The 16,837-nt window shown below is 44.7% G+C and overlaps 1 protein-coding gene across 4 annotated transcripts in view; it reads left to right on the forward strand.

The window, feature by feature from the left end:
• Positions 1-16,446, forward strand: part of RSPRY1 (ring finger and SPRY domain containing 1) — a 300,486-nt gene extending 284,040 nt beyond the window's left edge. For all 4 annotated transcript variants that reach the window (XM_086947733.1, XM_086947736.1, XM_086947734.1 and 1 more), the window contains exon 15: positions 14,829-16,446. In XM_086947733.1, the coding sequence (XP_086803859.1) occupies positions 14,829-14,925 (97 nt within the window). In that variant the 3' untranslated portion in view covers positions 14,926-16,446. The remainder of the gene's footprint in view (positions 1-14,828) is intronic.
• Positions 16,447-16,837: the final 391 nt, after the last annotated feature.

Consider the following 16,837-nt stretch of genomic DNA (forward strand, 5'->3'; position numbering starts at 1 on the left):
ATGCGTAACTGAAGGTAATAAACTTCTTCTTTACAGAGTCTTTATGAAACAAAGCCTTGAATTGGGTGGGTTAAAGAATGGGGACACATGGACTTTTTTCAGTGACATTAAGATGGTGAGAAGAGTGAGCTGGGTGGGTAGAAGCTCTAAAAAAATTCCCAGGAGATTGTGTGTTTTTTGAGTTTTAGTTCACCATCTCTAGAGAAGTCAATTTTACAACGTCTGGGGAACCACCCATCTCCCCTCATCACATCGCAGTTTTGCAGCATGGTTATTTTTACCGTCCCTTGCCCCTTGTTGCCCACCCTAGTGTTCCATTAAGATCCTCTCTCCCCGAATCCACTCTAGCCCATACCGGTCTGTAATCTTTTTTCACCTTTAGAGAAACTAGGGGGGGTAAATTGACACTCCTAAAATTCCATAAATGTAAGTTTGAGGCAGATGAGCTGCAGATTCTACACTTTGCATTAGATCGCCACCTGATGTTGGCATTAGATCACCACCTGGTTTTGGGCTCGGATGATTGCATGTTGTTTTCATCTTGGAAGAAGTCTTTTGTAGTCACGAGATAGGCGACTCCTCCCTTGGACGATAATGCGCATGTGCATCGGCTCCATCCTTAGATTGTTTTTTTTCGCCACTGGGTTCGGATGAAACTTTTCCGCTCTGGTTCGAAATCTACTTTTCAAGTACTTTGACGATTAAAGACTTAATGAAACTTAACCAAACTACTCTTGATATCGATAAACGTCGACTTGACTCAATCACCTCGATTCCGGTCGTCGAGGCGGGCCGTTGGGCCTATCCACGCCGTGAGGACCTACACCTCATGTAAAGGACGCCATTCAAAAGATGCCTCAAGTGTGGAGCAAAATTTCCACACAGTGACCATCACAAGGTCTGTAACCTGTGCTTATCGCCAGAACACGACGAATCCAGCTGTACAGCCTGTGCATCCTTTCGATCCAAGAAGACCATTCGAGATCGGAGGGCCCGTCGACACGACATGCAGAGATCGGCTCCGGAACGAGTGGATATCTTCGACAAAGAGGTTCTGCTCATCCCCGAAGAAGATTCAGACGATCTCCAAATTGTATCTGAGGCAGATGACTCCATACCATCGGGTCAGCGCGTGCCCCTGCCACATACCCAGCACCCAAATCGAAGGCAACGGTCAACACTCTGCCTCTGGGGCCCAGTCGCGACCGAAAAACACTTTGAAAGTCCCGCCATCGAGCCCGGCTCTGAAGAAAATACTCAAACCTTCCGGTAGCTCCTTACCGAGCAAGCTGCACATGCCGATCCCACCAGCTCCCTCTGCACCGAAACCGAAAGAAGTCCCTGCTCCGAAACGGTTGACTTCTAAAGACAAATCTATGAAGCCAGCGTCTGACGCCTAGAGGCTGACGAGACCAGCTTCTACTCCGAAGCCAATATCTTCGGTACCGAAACCTACAAGGCCTGATTCCGATGCGCTCAAGCCCTCGAAACAGCCTTCAACTCCGAAAACAATACCTTTGGTGCCAACACCTACGCCAAAGGACACAGTAACAACTCCTAAGGCTAAAGACGAGCAGCAGCCACGCCCGGAACCGAAAAAATCGGCGCCGGCAAAGGTTCTGCAAGGAGAAGAACTTTTCCAACCTGATCCTCTACAAAAGAAGATCTACATTGACCCAAAGACAGGTCATGTATCCACTACACCACACAGGAAAAGGAAATCGTACACAGCACCTACACCTGCAGTGCCTGTCAAGAAGGACTCTGACACATCTCCTATGTACCTTTCTTCTCCTATACTTCATTCTCCTTCATCTCTTGTTCCCCTTAACATTTCACCTCCAAATTTTCCTGAGAACTCTCCTCCTCATCCTTCAACACATACACCTCCAAATGACGATGAGTATAGCATAGGGGGAGGGGCAGACCCAGATGAGCCTTTTCCCTACCCTCTTGATGATCCAGATTGGGAGTACCCAAACCCACAAGATGTGCCAGATATTCCTGACCCACTTTCATATCCATCAAAACCTTCTCCCCCAGAAGACAATATTGGTTTTGGGCACTTACTGAATAGGGCTGCCATCTATCATGGGGTCACCATGCATTCAGATGAGGCAGAGGAAGACTTTTTATTAGATAAGTTTGAACAATCACAAAAGTCTGTTCAAATTCTGCCTATGATTAAAGGGGTTATCAAACATGCTCCAGAAGTATTTAAAGATCCTGTACGTTCTAGGATTCGAAACCCTAGAATTGAAAAAGTATAGGCCTGCTCCTGGGGATCCTGCCTACATTGAAGGACAGCTCCCCTTAGATTCCCTAGTCGTGTCAAATGCTAGAAAAAGAGCAAACTCACAGACATCAGGTGAAGATAAAGAATCTAAGGTGATGGATGCTTCAGGCAAAAGGATAGCTGCACAAGCTACCAATACATGGCGTATAGCTAACACACAAGCCCTCCTTGCAAGATATGACAGGGCTTACTATGACCAGTTAGAGATACTACTACAACATCTACCTGACCAAAATAAGGCGCAGGCAAACGACCATATACAAGAAGGCAAATTAATTTCAAATGCCTCAATCAAGTGCGCACTTGATGTAGCAGACACTGCATCTAGAGCTGTAAACATTAGTGTCCTACTTAGACGTCATGCGTGGCTATGCATTTCAGGATTTAAGCAGGAAGTGCAAACTACCATCTTGAATCAGTCATTCAACCAACATCAATTGTTTGGACCAGAGGTAAACACAGCATTTGAAAAAATGAAGAAAGACATGATACAGCCAAATCTATGGGAGCTTTGCAATCCACACAAGCTAGAGGCTCCTTTTGTCGCTCCTTCTATGGAGGAGGCTCCAAACAGACTGGATTTACAAAAGGGGGTGGTGATGAACAGAGTGTCTGAATTGAGCAGACCACTCTTACCCAGTCCAAAGATCAGGGCTTGATCCATCACCGTTATTTATCTCACTGCCCCATCCCAGCTCAGAATCTGGCTATATGCAAATCAGTCTGTCCCTGGCCCAGTGCATCATGGGAACAGGGCAGACTAAACTACCAAGCCAATTCTTTACCAGAAAGGAGACAAGCTACCGGGGACCGGTTTCTGGCATTTCAGCCTCTTCGGCCCGGCTTGCTTGAATCCTGATGGAGCAGTGAGAAAGGGACTCATGTCTGAGTATACCCTGCCACACCTATAGTGGCCAAAATCGATTTACAAAAGGGGGTGGTGATGAACAGAGTGTCTGAATTGAGCAGACCACTCTTACCCAGTCCAAAGATCAGGGCTTGATCCATCACCGTTATTTATCTCACTGCCCCATCCCAGCTCAGAATCTGGCTATATGCAAATCAGTCTGTCCCTGGCCCAGTGCATCATGGGAACAGGGCAGACTAAACTACCAAGCCAATTCTTTACCAGAAAGGAGACAAGCTACCGGGGACCGGTTTCTGGCATTTCAGCCTCTTCGGCCCGGCTTGCTTGAATCCTGATGGAGCAGTGAGAAAGGGACTCATGTCTGAGTATACCCTGCCACACCTATAGTGGCCAAAATCGATTTACAAAAGGGGGTGGTGATGAACAGAGTGTCTGAATTGAGCAGACCACTCTTACCCAGTCCAAAGATCAGGGCTTGATCCATCACCGTTATTTATCTCACTGCCCCATCCCAGCTCAGAATCTGGCTATATGCAAATCAGTCTGTCCCTGGCCCAGTGCATCATGGGAACAGGGCAGACTAAACTACCAAGCCAATTCTTTACCAGAAAGGAGACAAGCTACCGGGGACCGGTTTCTGGCATTTCAGCCTCTTCGGCCCGGCTTGCTTGAATCCTGATGGGGCAGTGAGAAAGGGACTCATGTCTGAGTATACCCTGCCACACCTATAGTGGCCACAAATCGATTTACAAAAGGGGGTGGTGATGAACAGAGTGTCTGAATTGAGCAGACCACTCTTACCCAGTCCAAAGATCAGGGCTTGATCCATCACCGTTATTTATCTCACTGCCCCATCCCAGCTCAGAATCTGGCTATATGCAAATCAGTCTGTCCCTGGCCCAGTGCATCATGGGAACAGGGCAGACTAAACTACCAAGCCAATTCTTTACCAGAAAGGAGACAAGCTACCGGGGACCGGTTTCTGGCATTTCAGCCTCTTCGGCCCGGCTTGCTTGAATCCTGATGGAGCAGTGAGAAAGGGACTCATGTCTGAGTATACCCTGCCACACCTATAGTGGCCACAAATCGATTTACAAAAGGGGGTGGTGATGAACAGAGTGTCTGAATTGAGCAGACCACTCTTACCCAGTCCAAAGATCAGGGCTTGATCCATCACCGTTATTTATCTCACTGCCCCATCCCAGCTCAGAATCTGGCTATATGCAAATCAGTCTGTCCCTGGCCCAGTGCATCATGGGAACAGGGCAGACTAAACTACCAAGCCAATTCTTTACCAGAAAGGAGACAAGCTACCGGGGACCGGTTTCTGGCATTTCAGCCTCTTCGGCCCGGCTTGCTTGAATCCTGATGGAGCAGTGAGAAAGGGACTCATGTCTGAGTATACCCTGCCACACCTATAGTGGCCAAAATCGATTTACAAAAGGGGGTGGTGATGAACAGAGTGTCTGAATTGAGCAGACCACTCTTACCCAGTCCAAAGATCAGGGCTTGATCCATCACCGTTATTTATCTCACTGCCCCATCCCAGCTCAGAATCTGGCTATATGCAAATCAGTCTGTCCCTGGCCCAGTGCATCATGGGAACAGGGCAGACTAAACTACCAAGCCAATTCTTTACCAGAAAGGAGACAAGCTACCGGGGACCGGTTTCTGGCATTTCAGCCTCTTCGGCCCGGCTTGCTTGAATCCTGATGGAGCAGTGAGAAAGGGACTCATGTCTGAGTATACCCTGCCACACCTATAGTGGCCAAAATCGATTTACAAAAGGGGGTGGTGATGAACAGAGTGTCTGAATTGAGCAGACCACTCTTACCCAGTCCAAAGATCAGGGCTTGATCCATCACCGTTATTTATCTCACTGCCCCATCCCAGCTCAGAATCTGGCTATATGCAAATCAGTCTGTCCCTGGCCCAGTGCATCATGGGAACAGGGCAGACTAAACTACCAAGCCAATTCTTTACCAGAAAGGAGACAAGCTACCGGGGACCGGTTTCTGGCATTTCAGCCTCTTCGGCCCGGCTTGCTTGAATCCTGATGGAGCAGTGAGAAAGGGACTCATGTCTGAGTATACCCTGCCACACCTATAGTGGCCAAAATCGATTTACAAAAGGGGGTGGTGATGAACAGAGTGTCTGAATTGAGCAGACCACTCTTACCCAGTCCAAAGATCAGGGCTTGATCCATCACCGTTATTTATCTCACTGCCCCATCCCAGCTCAGAATCTGGCTATATGCAAATCAGTCTGTCCCTGGCCCAGTGCATCATGGGAACAGGGCAGACTAAACTACCAAGCCAATTCTTTACCAGAAAGGAGACAAGCTACCGGGGACCGGTTTCTGGCATTTCAGCCTCTTCGGCCCGGCTTGCTTGAATCCTGATGGAGCAGTGAGAAAGGGACTCATGTCTGAGTATACCCTGCCACACCTATAGTGGCCAAAATCGATTTACAAAAGGGGGTGGTGATGAACAGAGTGTCTGAATTGAGCAGACCACTCTTACCCAGTCCAAAGATCAGGGCTTGATCCATCACCGTTATTTATCTCACTGCCCCATCCCAGCTCAGAATCTGGCTATATGCAAATCAGTCTGTCCCTGGCCCAGTGCATCATGGGAACAGGGCAGACTAAACTAACAGACTAATTTGCATACAGCCAGGTTCTGAAACTGGGATGGTGCAGTGAGCTAAAAAACGGTGTTGGATCTAGCCCTGATCTCTTGACTGGGTGAGAGTATTCTGTTTAATTCAGAGACTCTGTCCCTCACCACCCCTTGTTGTAAATATTTTTGTCCACCCTAAGCGTGGAAGGGTATACTCAGATGTGAGTCCCTTGCTCATTGCACCATCAGGATTCAAGCAAGCCGGGCCGAAGAGGCTGAAATGCCAGAAACCGGTCCCCGGTAGCTTGTTTCCTTCCCAGTGAAAGAATTGGCTTTTGTAGTTTGGTTTGCCCTGTTCCCATCATGCACTGGGACAGGAACAGACTAATTTGCATACAGCCAGGTTCTGAAACTGGGATGGTGCAGTGAGCTAAAAAACGGTGTTGGATCTAGCCCTGATCTCTTGACTGGGTGAGAGTATTCTGTTTAATTCAGAGACTCTGTCCCTCACCACCCCTTGTTGTAAATATTTTTGTCCACCCTAAGCGTGGAAGGGTATACTCAGATGTGAGTCCCTTGCTCATTGCACCATCAGGATTCAAGCAAGCCGGGCCGAAGAGGCTGAAATGCCAGAAACCGGTCCCCGGTAGCTTGTTTCCTTCCCAGTGAAAGAATTGGCTTTTGTAGTTTGGTTTGCCCTGTTCCCATCATGCACTGGGACAGGAACAGACTAATTTGCATACAGCCAGGTTCTGAAACTGGGATGGTGCAGTGAGCTAAAAAACGGTGTTGGATCTAGCCCTGATCTCTTGACTGGGTGAGAGTATTCTGTTTAATTCAGAGACTCTGTCCCTCACCACCCCTTGTTGTAAATATTTTTGTCCACCCTAAGCGTGGAAGGGTATACTCAGATGTGAGTCCCTTGCTCATTGCACCATCAGGATTCAAGCAAGCCGGGCCGAAGAGGCTGAAATGCCAGAAACCGGTCCCCGGTAGCTTGTTTCCTTCCCAGTGAAAGAATTGGCTTTTGTAGTTTGGTTTGCCCTGTTCCCATCATGCACTGGGACAGGAACAGACTAATTTGCATACAGCCAGGTTCTGAAACTGGGATGGTGCAGTGAGCTAAAAAACGGTGTTGGATCTAGCCCTGATCTCTTGACTGGGTGAGAGTATTCTGTTTAATTCAGAGACTCTGTCCCTCACCACCCCTTGTTGTAAATATTTTTGTCCACCCTAAGCGTGGAAGGGTATACTCAGATGTGAGTCCCTTGCTCATTGCACCATCAGGATTCAAGCAAGCCGGGCCGAAGAGGCTGAAATGCCAGAAACCGGTCCCCGGTAGCTTGTTTCCTTCCCAGTGAAAGAATTGGCTTTTGTAGTTTGGTTTGCCCTGTTCCCATCATGCACTGGGACAGGAACAGACTAATTTGCATACAGCCAGGTTCTGAAACTGGGATGGTGCAGTGAGCTAAAAAACGGTGTTGGATCTAGCCCTGATCTCTTGACTGGGTGAGAGTATTCTGTTTAATTCAGAGACTCTGTCCCTCACCACCCCTTGTTGTAAATATTTTTGTCCACCCTAAGCGTGGAAGGGTATACTCAGATGTGAGTCCCTTGCTCATTGCACCATCAGGATTCAAGCAAGCCGGGCCGAAGAGGCTGAAATGCCAGAAACCGGTCCCCGGTAGCTTGTTTCCTTCCCAGTGAAAGAATTGGCTTTTGTAGTTTGGTTTGCCCTGTTCCCATCATGCACTGGGACAGGAACAGACTAATTTGCATACAGCCAGGTTCTGAAACTGGGATGGTGCAGTGAGCTAAAAAACGGTGTTGGATCTAGCCCTGATCTCTTGACTGGGTGAGAGTATTCTGTTTAATTCAGAGACTCTGTCCCTCACCACCCCTTGTTGTAAATATTTTTGTCCACCCTAAGCGTGGAAGGGTATACTCAGATGTGAGTCCCTTGCTCATTGCACCATCAGGATTCAAGCAAGCCGGGCCGAAGAGGCTGAAATGCCAGAAACCGGTCCCCGGTAGCTTGTTTCCTTCCCAGTGAAAGAATTGGCTTTTGTAGTTTGGTTTGCCCTGTTCCCATCATGCACTGGGACAGGAACAGACTAATTTGCATACAGCCAGGTTCTGAAACTGGGATGGTGCAGTGAGCTAAAAAACGGTGTTGGATCTAGCCCTGATCTCTTGACTGGGTGAGAGTATTCTGTTTAATTCAGAGACTCTGTCCCTCACCACCCCTTGTTGTAAATATCCAAACAGACTGGAGCAGACAAAACTGCTTCCTTCAAATCCAATACACAGACATCCTCCAGTATAGGATATTTTAGAGGAGGCTATAGAGGTAACCACAATAAAGGAAGAGGTCGAGGTAACAACAATAATCAAACATTTTCCACCACAAAACAGTGACTTCCCTCTTCTCCCCAACAGCACTCCACTCCTGTAGGTGGCAGACTAACACAGTTCCTACCTGTCTGGAATTCCATCACAACAGACAGGCGGGTAAGACAAATTATCCAGTATGGCTACTGCCTCGAGCTTACAGCTACCCCTCCACACATACCACCCAGGCAGCATCCAATCTCTGCAGAACATCTTACAATGCTCAAACAAGAAGTCCCATCACTTCTTCTAAAGGAAGCAATAGAAATAGTCCCTTAACAACCTCAAGGAACAGGGGTTTACTCGCTGTATTAGGACAGGACACTAAGACCAATTCTCGATCTCAGGCCCCTCAATCACTATATACACTCAGATCATTTTCATATGATCACTTTACAACAAGTGCTCCCATTGCTGCAACAAGACGACTTCCTTACAACACTAGATCTAAAGGAAGCCTACTTTCACATTCCTATACATCCTTCTCACAGGAAGTATCTGAGGTTTGTACTGGAAGGACAGCATTATCAATACAAAATCCTTCTTTTCGGGGTAACAAGTGCACCAAGAGTGTTCACAAAGTGCCTAGCAGTAGTAGCGGTACAAAAGGGGGTGGTGTGGAGTGCAAACAATGGATTTAGGCCCAGATCTCTGTACTGGGGTAAATGTATGATATTATTCTGCATTCTGTCCATCAACTGTTTTTGCATTAGCAGTAGTAGCAGCACATCTCAGAAGATAACCGATTTAAAGTCTTCCCATATCTAGACGATTGGCTCATTAAAGCCAAGTCATTCAATCAGTGTGTCCAACACACATCTCAAACAATTCGAACATTGCACGACTTAGGCTTCACAATCAACTACACAAAGTTGCAGCTCCAGCCCTCCCATATACATCAATATTTAGGGGCTACAACAAACACGTCTACAGCTCTAACGTATCCCATTCCAGCAAGGATACAGAGCATTTAATCTTTAGTCACAAAGTTTCAACATCAACACTCTCCCAGCCAGAGTGTTCATGAGACTAATAGGCATGATGGCGTCTTACATCTTTATTGTGCCATATGCAAGACTACAAATGCGTCCGCTACAGGAATGTCTAGTACAACAGTGGAATCCGGCTCAAGGACAACTAACAGACCTGGTGTTGGTGGACAGCCGCACACATCGCTCTCTGCAGTGGTGGAACACCAAAAACGTGACAAAAGGGCGGCCGTTCCTCGAACCTGTTCCACAAATAGTACTTACAGCAGACTGCTCTCTCACAGGATGGGGAGCCCATCTCCTACATCATACGACTCAAGGGCAATGGGCCATTCAACAAAGATCGCTCCATATCAACCACCTAAAGCTGCTAGCAGTATTCTTAGTCCTCAAAACCTTACAAGTACAAAACAAAGCTGTCTTAATCCGAACGGACAACATGACAGCCATGTACTATATACAAAAACAGGGGGGGGGGGGGGGGGGGAACGCTCTCTACAGCTGTCCCAGCTTGCACAGAACATTTGGAGATGGGCCATTCCACAAAACCTATATCTGTTAGCAGAACACCTTCCAATAGTTCACAATCAGATAGCAGATCTGTGAAGTCGACAGACTCAACAGATTCACGAATGGGAACTACATCTGCAAGTTCTTCTACCATTCTTTCACAAGTGGGGTCATCCAGACATAGATCTGTTCGCCACATACGAAAACGCAAGATGCCCAACCTTCGCCGCCAGGTTTCCACACCCTCTGTCCGAGGGCAATGCTATATGGATGAACTGGTCAGGCAGATTTGCGTACGCTTTTCTGCCACTACCACTAATACCACTAATAGTGAGCAATCTACGACAACAGTCCCTCAAACTGATTTTAGTAGCTCCCACGTTGGCATACAACACTGCTAGAACTATCCCTAATTCCACACCAAAAACTACGTCTGACACCATCCCTGCTAACGCAGAACCATGGAGACATCAGACATCCAGACCCAAGCCAACTGAATCTGGCGATCTGGCTCCTGAGGTCTTAGTTTGGTTATCTTAACCTACCACCAGACTGTATGAATATCATTAAGGAAGCCAGGAGACCTACTACTAGAGCTTGCTATGCTGCTAAATGGAAAAGATTTGCCATTTACTGCAACAATAACCAAATTGATCCCCTGGATGCTTCCATCCAAAATATAATTTGCTACCTTCTACATTTGCAAAGATGTAACTTGGCATATTCATCTATACACCTACATCTAGCAGCAAATACAGCATATTTACAAAATAGACAACATCTGTCTTTATTTAGAGTGCCTGCTATTAAAGCATTTATGGAAGGATTAAAAAGAATCATTCCTCGCAGGTTACCACCCTCTCCAGTATGGAACCTAAACATTGTTCTTACAAGGCTCATGGGACCACCTTTTGAACCTCTACACAGATGTGAACTGCAATTCCTCACATGGAAAAATGCTTTTTTAGTAGCTATTACCTCTCTTAGAAGAGTTAGTGGGATTCAAACTTTCACTATACAAGAACCATTTTTACAATTGCACCGTAATAAAGTGGTTCTCAGAACAAATCCTAAATTCCTTCCAAAAGTCATTACTCCGTTTCATTTAAACCAATCTGTAGAGTTACTGGTGTTTTTCCAAAATCCAGACTCTGTAGCAGAAAGATCTCTACACACCCTAGATGTTAAGAGCTCTTCTCTATTATATCGATAGGACCAAATCATTTCGCAAAACAAAGCAACTGTCTGTAGCTTTCTCTACACAACATAAAGGCAACCCAATCTCTAAAGCTGGAATTGCAAGGTGGATTGTAAAATGTATACAAATAAGTTATCAAAAAGAAAAACGTGCATTAACAGTTCCTTCTAGAGCGCAATCCACACGCAAACTAGGAGCCTCAATGGCTTTCTTAGGGAACACTCCCCAAGAAGACATCTGCAAGGCAGCAACATGGTCTACAACACACACCTTCACTAAGCACTACTGTGTTGATGTGCAAGCAAAGCAGCAAGCTGAAGTAGGCCAAGCTGTCCTAAAAGCTCTCTTTCTAACTACTGCAACAGATACAGGTGACCACCGCTAGGAGAGACACTGCTGCACAATCGATGCAAAGTGTAGAATCTGCGGCTCATATGCCTCGAACGGAAAATGCTACTTACCCGTATGCATCTGTTCTTGGCATGTAGAGCTGCAGATTTCTACACGCCCTCCCCGGGACCTGTATCTGTTCCAGTTTTCATCTTAATTAGATATACACATGGACATCCCTTCTTTATTTCTACTAACTCCATCATTTCCCATCTTGGCGAAAAACTGTCTAAGGATGGAGCCGATGTCCATGCGCACTGTCGTCCAAGGAAGGAGTCCCCTATCTCGTGACTACAGAAGACTTCTTCCAAGACGACAACAACATGCAATCATTCTAGCCCAACACCAGGTGGCGAAGTAATGCCAACACCAGGTAGCGATCTAATGCAAAGTGTAGAAATCTGCAGCTCTACATGCCAAGAACAGATCCATACTGGTAAGTATCATTTTCCTTTTAGTGGAAGGCTCAACACAAAGCTCTGAAGTTGGGATAATCCATGCCTTTTCTGTTAGTAATATGTCAAACTGTTTTAATTTTGGAAGCTTAAGCTTTGACTGGTTATACCAGTTACAGTGTTCTTTTTTGGAACATGGAGGGCGTGCGCTGTAGTATTGACAACTCAGACTGGCCCACTTTTGTATGGAAACTTCATATCCTGTGTGTCCAGGAGACACGGACAGTTGAACCCCTTCCCCTCAATGGGTAGAAGTCTTTCAACTGACCTGCGGTGGCATCCAGTGCTGGTAGAGCAAAAGGTGGGTTGTGTATCTACTTCTCTAATTACCTTCCTTCTCCCAATATTACTACCTGGTCTACCACTAGTTTTTACCAAATACTCATTGTGGACGTATCACATAAACTTAATTGCATTCTGGTTAATTTTTATAATAATGCAACTAATAAGGAAATCCTGATGGTACTATGCCACCTGGATAGCGATCTTATGTCCCTGTGCCGCATCAGAAAGAATTCATTTATCATGGTTTGGGGTGGCGATTTTAATGCTCGCCTGTGCCCCTTCCTTCAAAGAAGGTTATGTGGCTTGATAAACATTCAAGGCCTTGATCAGACGCATTTTATCTATACTGATTATGGTGATAAAGTGAATGAGATGGTATATAATCACAACCTTGCCTTTGCTTATGAATTATGCTCCCCTGCAGTTCCTAGGTGCCCGAAAGATGTTCAGATTTGCAGGCAAGCATATAGATCGGCACTAAAGGAAAGGAAAAAGAGTTTAAAGGCTGATCCCTGGGAGGCTTTGATAGAAGCTAGTTCAACCAGAGATAGCACAGCTTTTTGGAGCAATGTGAACTCACCCCTCATGAAAGATGAAGCGGCACCCCGTTTGGAGATGGTCATTACTAACGTGGACTGGGTAGCCCATTTTGCTAACATTTATTCTAATCCTCATCAGCGATCGGTCCACCAGTTATCTAATTAATCTATTGTTTTGGAGAATCCTGCAATCAATCCTAGGTTTACCCTTGACAAAGTGAGTAGGGCTAGTATGATTAGCAAGGGTGGCAAGGCTCCCCGCCCAGATGGAATTCCTTTTGATCTTTTTAAGGAAATTATTGCATTACGGGGACCTATATTAGCTATGTTGCTAGAAGCATGTGGCAGTGCAGGCTTTTTGAGCCCTCTGTCCGAGTCCTTAATTAGTCCGATTAACAAAAAAGGTGACCATTTAAACTCATTTTGCTGCCGTCCGAACTCCCTATTTGACTCCCTGGTTAAGGTTGTTGGCAGGATTATATTGGAAAGATTGGTGGATTTGGCGGAAAGCAATGAGTTACTATCAGACAATCAGTAGGATTTTTGTAAATGTTTATGAACTGTAGATCAGAGCTTGAACCTGAATCTGTTAATTGGAAAATACACATTTGGTAGGAAAGGTCATTTATTTTTGGCCTGGACCGATCAAGTGTATTTGACTGCATTTTTCATGAATACCTGTGGTCCATTTTAAAAGAACTAGGAGTAGATAACTCTATAATCAATTGTTTCACAATATCTGTACTCCGGCAGTAGAGTAAGAGTCTGATATGGCATAAGGGGTGAATGCTTGCCATCTTTTGTCGTTTACCCTTTAAATTAGCAACTTAGGTGGCGTTTTGGCTAAAGGGTGCAAGGACCTCTTCCAAATAGGACAGCGACCAGTCCTAGCCCTCCTCTACGTGGACGATGCCGCACTTATGGCCTGTACCCCCAAGGCCCTAATACACTTTTTGATTTCCTTTTCGGAATTCGTCCAGGTTTGGGGCCTAACCACAAATCTGAGCAAGGCATTTGTATTGAAATTTGGGAAGGGCTTCATAAGTCGGGACTTTTTTGCTAATAACACTAAACTTAGTTTTGCACTTTCATTTTTATATCTAGGGGTCATGCCATCAGAGTGGGTCATGGAAGGTTGCTTATTAATGCAAGGAAATTTTACTTTGTAAAATCAACTGCTGCATTGACTGAGTTTGCACATAAACTTGGCAATAAGCTGGTTAATAAAATATATATTGACTATATATAAGCCGAAGTGTATATCAACTGCATTGTATGGGGAAGAGCTGTGGGGATTCCGCAATATGACTTCCTTACAAATTGTAGAGAATTCGTTTTTTTCGATATCTTGTGCCAGTGCCTCAGAGCTTTTCGTCCCAGGCTTGCCATTCAGAATTGGGGATGCCGTTCCTGCGAGCTTACTGCCTGCCCGCTATTTACCATTGATTCACTTCACTGTATTGTCACTCGTTTGTTTGCTTCTTATTCGGTCTTCCACCTTTGTTTGTCCCTCCTCTATCGCCCAGCCTTATTGCTGGTGGCTGCTCTCCGAAAAGTTGTTTGATTGGGAGTCTGATTCCATCCTCAATACTTTTGACTTCCACAGAAAATTTGGTAGGAAGGTAGTGAAGTGTGTCTCCCTAAATCCAGTCTACTTGCCACCCGCCATCATACATGCTACCTTGTAAATTTGTCTGTACATAATCTCATTACACTTTTAGTCTGCGTAATAAAAGATAGTGATTCAGCAATAATGGTTTACCAAATAATTAAGCGCTAGTTTGCTACTGCTGTCGGCAGCATGTACCTCTCCCAGTTGTCTTTTTGTTTTGTTGTATCCTTATACTTCTTTTTTTTCCCCTGTCCTGAACCTAGAAGACAAAATTCTGGCCACAAAAATGTGTGGTCTGCTATTCATGTATGACCTATCACCATTCCCAATATGTTATGTTATGTTATGTTACTTAGTTTTTTGAGCGCACAGCTGCCTCAGCGAAGGGGCGTCCCGGCGCTATAACTGAAGAGGCAACATAACTAACAGAATAAAGGAGGTCAGAAAGTACTAATAAGATAGGGGGAAGAGATGCGTTTTAAACGCCAGACTGATTGGCTCTAGCAGTGCTTTGTTGGTGGGGGATATGGAATTTAGATGTTTTTATGTAATAATGGTAAGCCATTAAAACCTTAATGCACTTGGCTCTTCCATAGAGCACAGACTGTACATATTTGTAACTATTACTAGAAAAAATACAGTTTTACAAGAATGTCGTTTTGTCCTCTTTGCAGTGATCTTTGTATGGACTGTGCCTTGCAACTTGAGACCTGCCCATTATGCCGACAGGACATTAAGACTCGGATCAGACTGATTTCTCACATTTCATGACCCCTGTGAAGACATTTACGGACCAACGTGTGATGAGTGGAAGGCTAACTGGAAGAAGTTTCTCCATCCAAATGAGTGTTTGTCGTTGTAAAAGCAACAGTAGGATTCAATTGCAGACCTGCTCTGTGAAAAAAGATGGTGTGCACCTTTTTATGTGAAGACTTCTGGGGTATGAGCGAGGTGGTGCAGTTGTATTGAGCTGGGACACCTCACTGTGAGCCACTTTTTTGGTCACAAGGCCATCCCAGTGTGAAGGAGCTGCTTCGCATGAGCATTCTAGCCAGGTTTGTGCTTATGCACAGCATGGGTGTATCAATTTAGGCCTTCCAGAAGAGGACCTTTACAAATTGAGAATGTTGAAAGAATAAACGGCGTAGTCCTGTTTTTGTGCGCCAAAATGATGCACATGTAGAAAATAGGGTAATATTTCACTCAGATGAAAAAAGGGACCCCAAATGGGACCAAACGTGATTTATAGCGCCAAGAAAAATACTTTTTAATTTATTGAAGATCTAGAACAGTAATGCTGCAGAAAATCACTGTCGTAATTAGTTACTCATGTTTCATTTTGCTAAAAATAATTCCGCTGTTTGTGCTTGTCCGTGTTCCAGAAGGGGCAAATGACTGTAAACATTTGGCTAAGACTGAAGTTAAACAATTCATTGTTGTTTCTTGCTACCTCCAATCAGACTGGGCTAGGTGATGTGTAGTACTCCATCCGGAAAAGCGTTCAGAGAAGAATTTGCACTATAAAGTCTGATATTTTTACATGGTACACCAGAGTGGCTGAAACAGTCCATATTCTAACTCGTTGGCAACTAGTCTGGCAAAATCACATAGCTACTTAAGCAGAAGTAAGAATGTACACTGCTCTACTTGACATTCAAAATGGTTGGTTATGGTTGTAAAACAAACTTCTACTTATCTAAATTAGCCTTTTGTCAGAATTAAATACTTTTATTTTTGCCGGACTATAGAAAATAGTAGTGACATCTAGCGACATTACCTGGCTAGAGTAGCTTACCTGCTGGTCAGAGATTTTGTTCCTACTATGTAAAGAACCCGGATTAGAGTCAATGTAAAGACACCTACTTAATGTACATAATATTGTATGGCAACGGACCTAAAAGGCTGAAATGCAAAAATGTACAGATCGTAAACTTTTGATAACGATGATTCCAAAGAACATTCTCTTATTTTGTTTTTTAATGACTAAAAATGGAGTATTCACAATGTTCTCCTTTTCTAGTACATGCATTTTATTAATTGAAACAGATTTAATACAATGTTTTACTGATGCAGGGGAAGTTCTGCCCAAATTGTAATAATGCTAGGCTGGGCACAGTCTACTGCGGGTATTTTTAGTGTATTTTTATTACCATCAGTTGTCCATTTTGTTTTTTTAATCAGTATTGTTTTGCAAGCTATGTACATTTTGAACTATATTCTCTGAAATTATGGAATGGATTCCAACAAATGTATTAATATTGTTTTAAAAAATACAATTCATTTGAATACAAACCATTTTTGTTTAAGAACCTTGTTGAAAACCCTTGATTAATGTTGCCCATATTTGAATAGAAGACCTGGGAAAAATAATCCTCCAGCATAAACTCTAGTTACTCTGCCACCTAAGCATCAATTTTATATGCTCCCGCTTTTGGTTTGCCAACAACCACGTTGGGTCCCGAAAAAGGCGCTATCCTCTCACAAATGCCTGTCAAGACTAAAGCACATACCATGCTCTTGTTTACCTAACCTCCAGCTTGACTGAATACCGTTGAATGCAGATGCCAGTCCGAAGACAATACTGCGCCTTCTGTTCTGGCCGCATTGTCTTTCCACCTGAAAGATATTTCGAAAATGTAAGTGCATGCTGCAGGGATGTATATGAAACTCACATGTTCAGGTT

The sequence above is a fragment of the Lissotriton vulgaris genome, chromosome 12, assembly GCF_964263255.1.
Source record: "Lissotriton vulgaris chromosome 12, aLisVul1.2, whole genome shotgun sequence".
NCBI classification, from domain to species: domain Eukaryota; kingdom Metazoa; phylum Chordata; class Amphibia; order Caudata; family Salamandridae; genus Lissotriton; species Lissotriton vulgaris.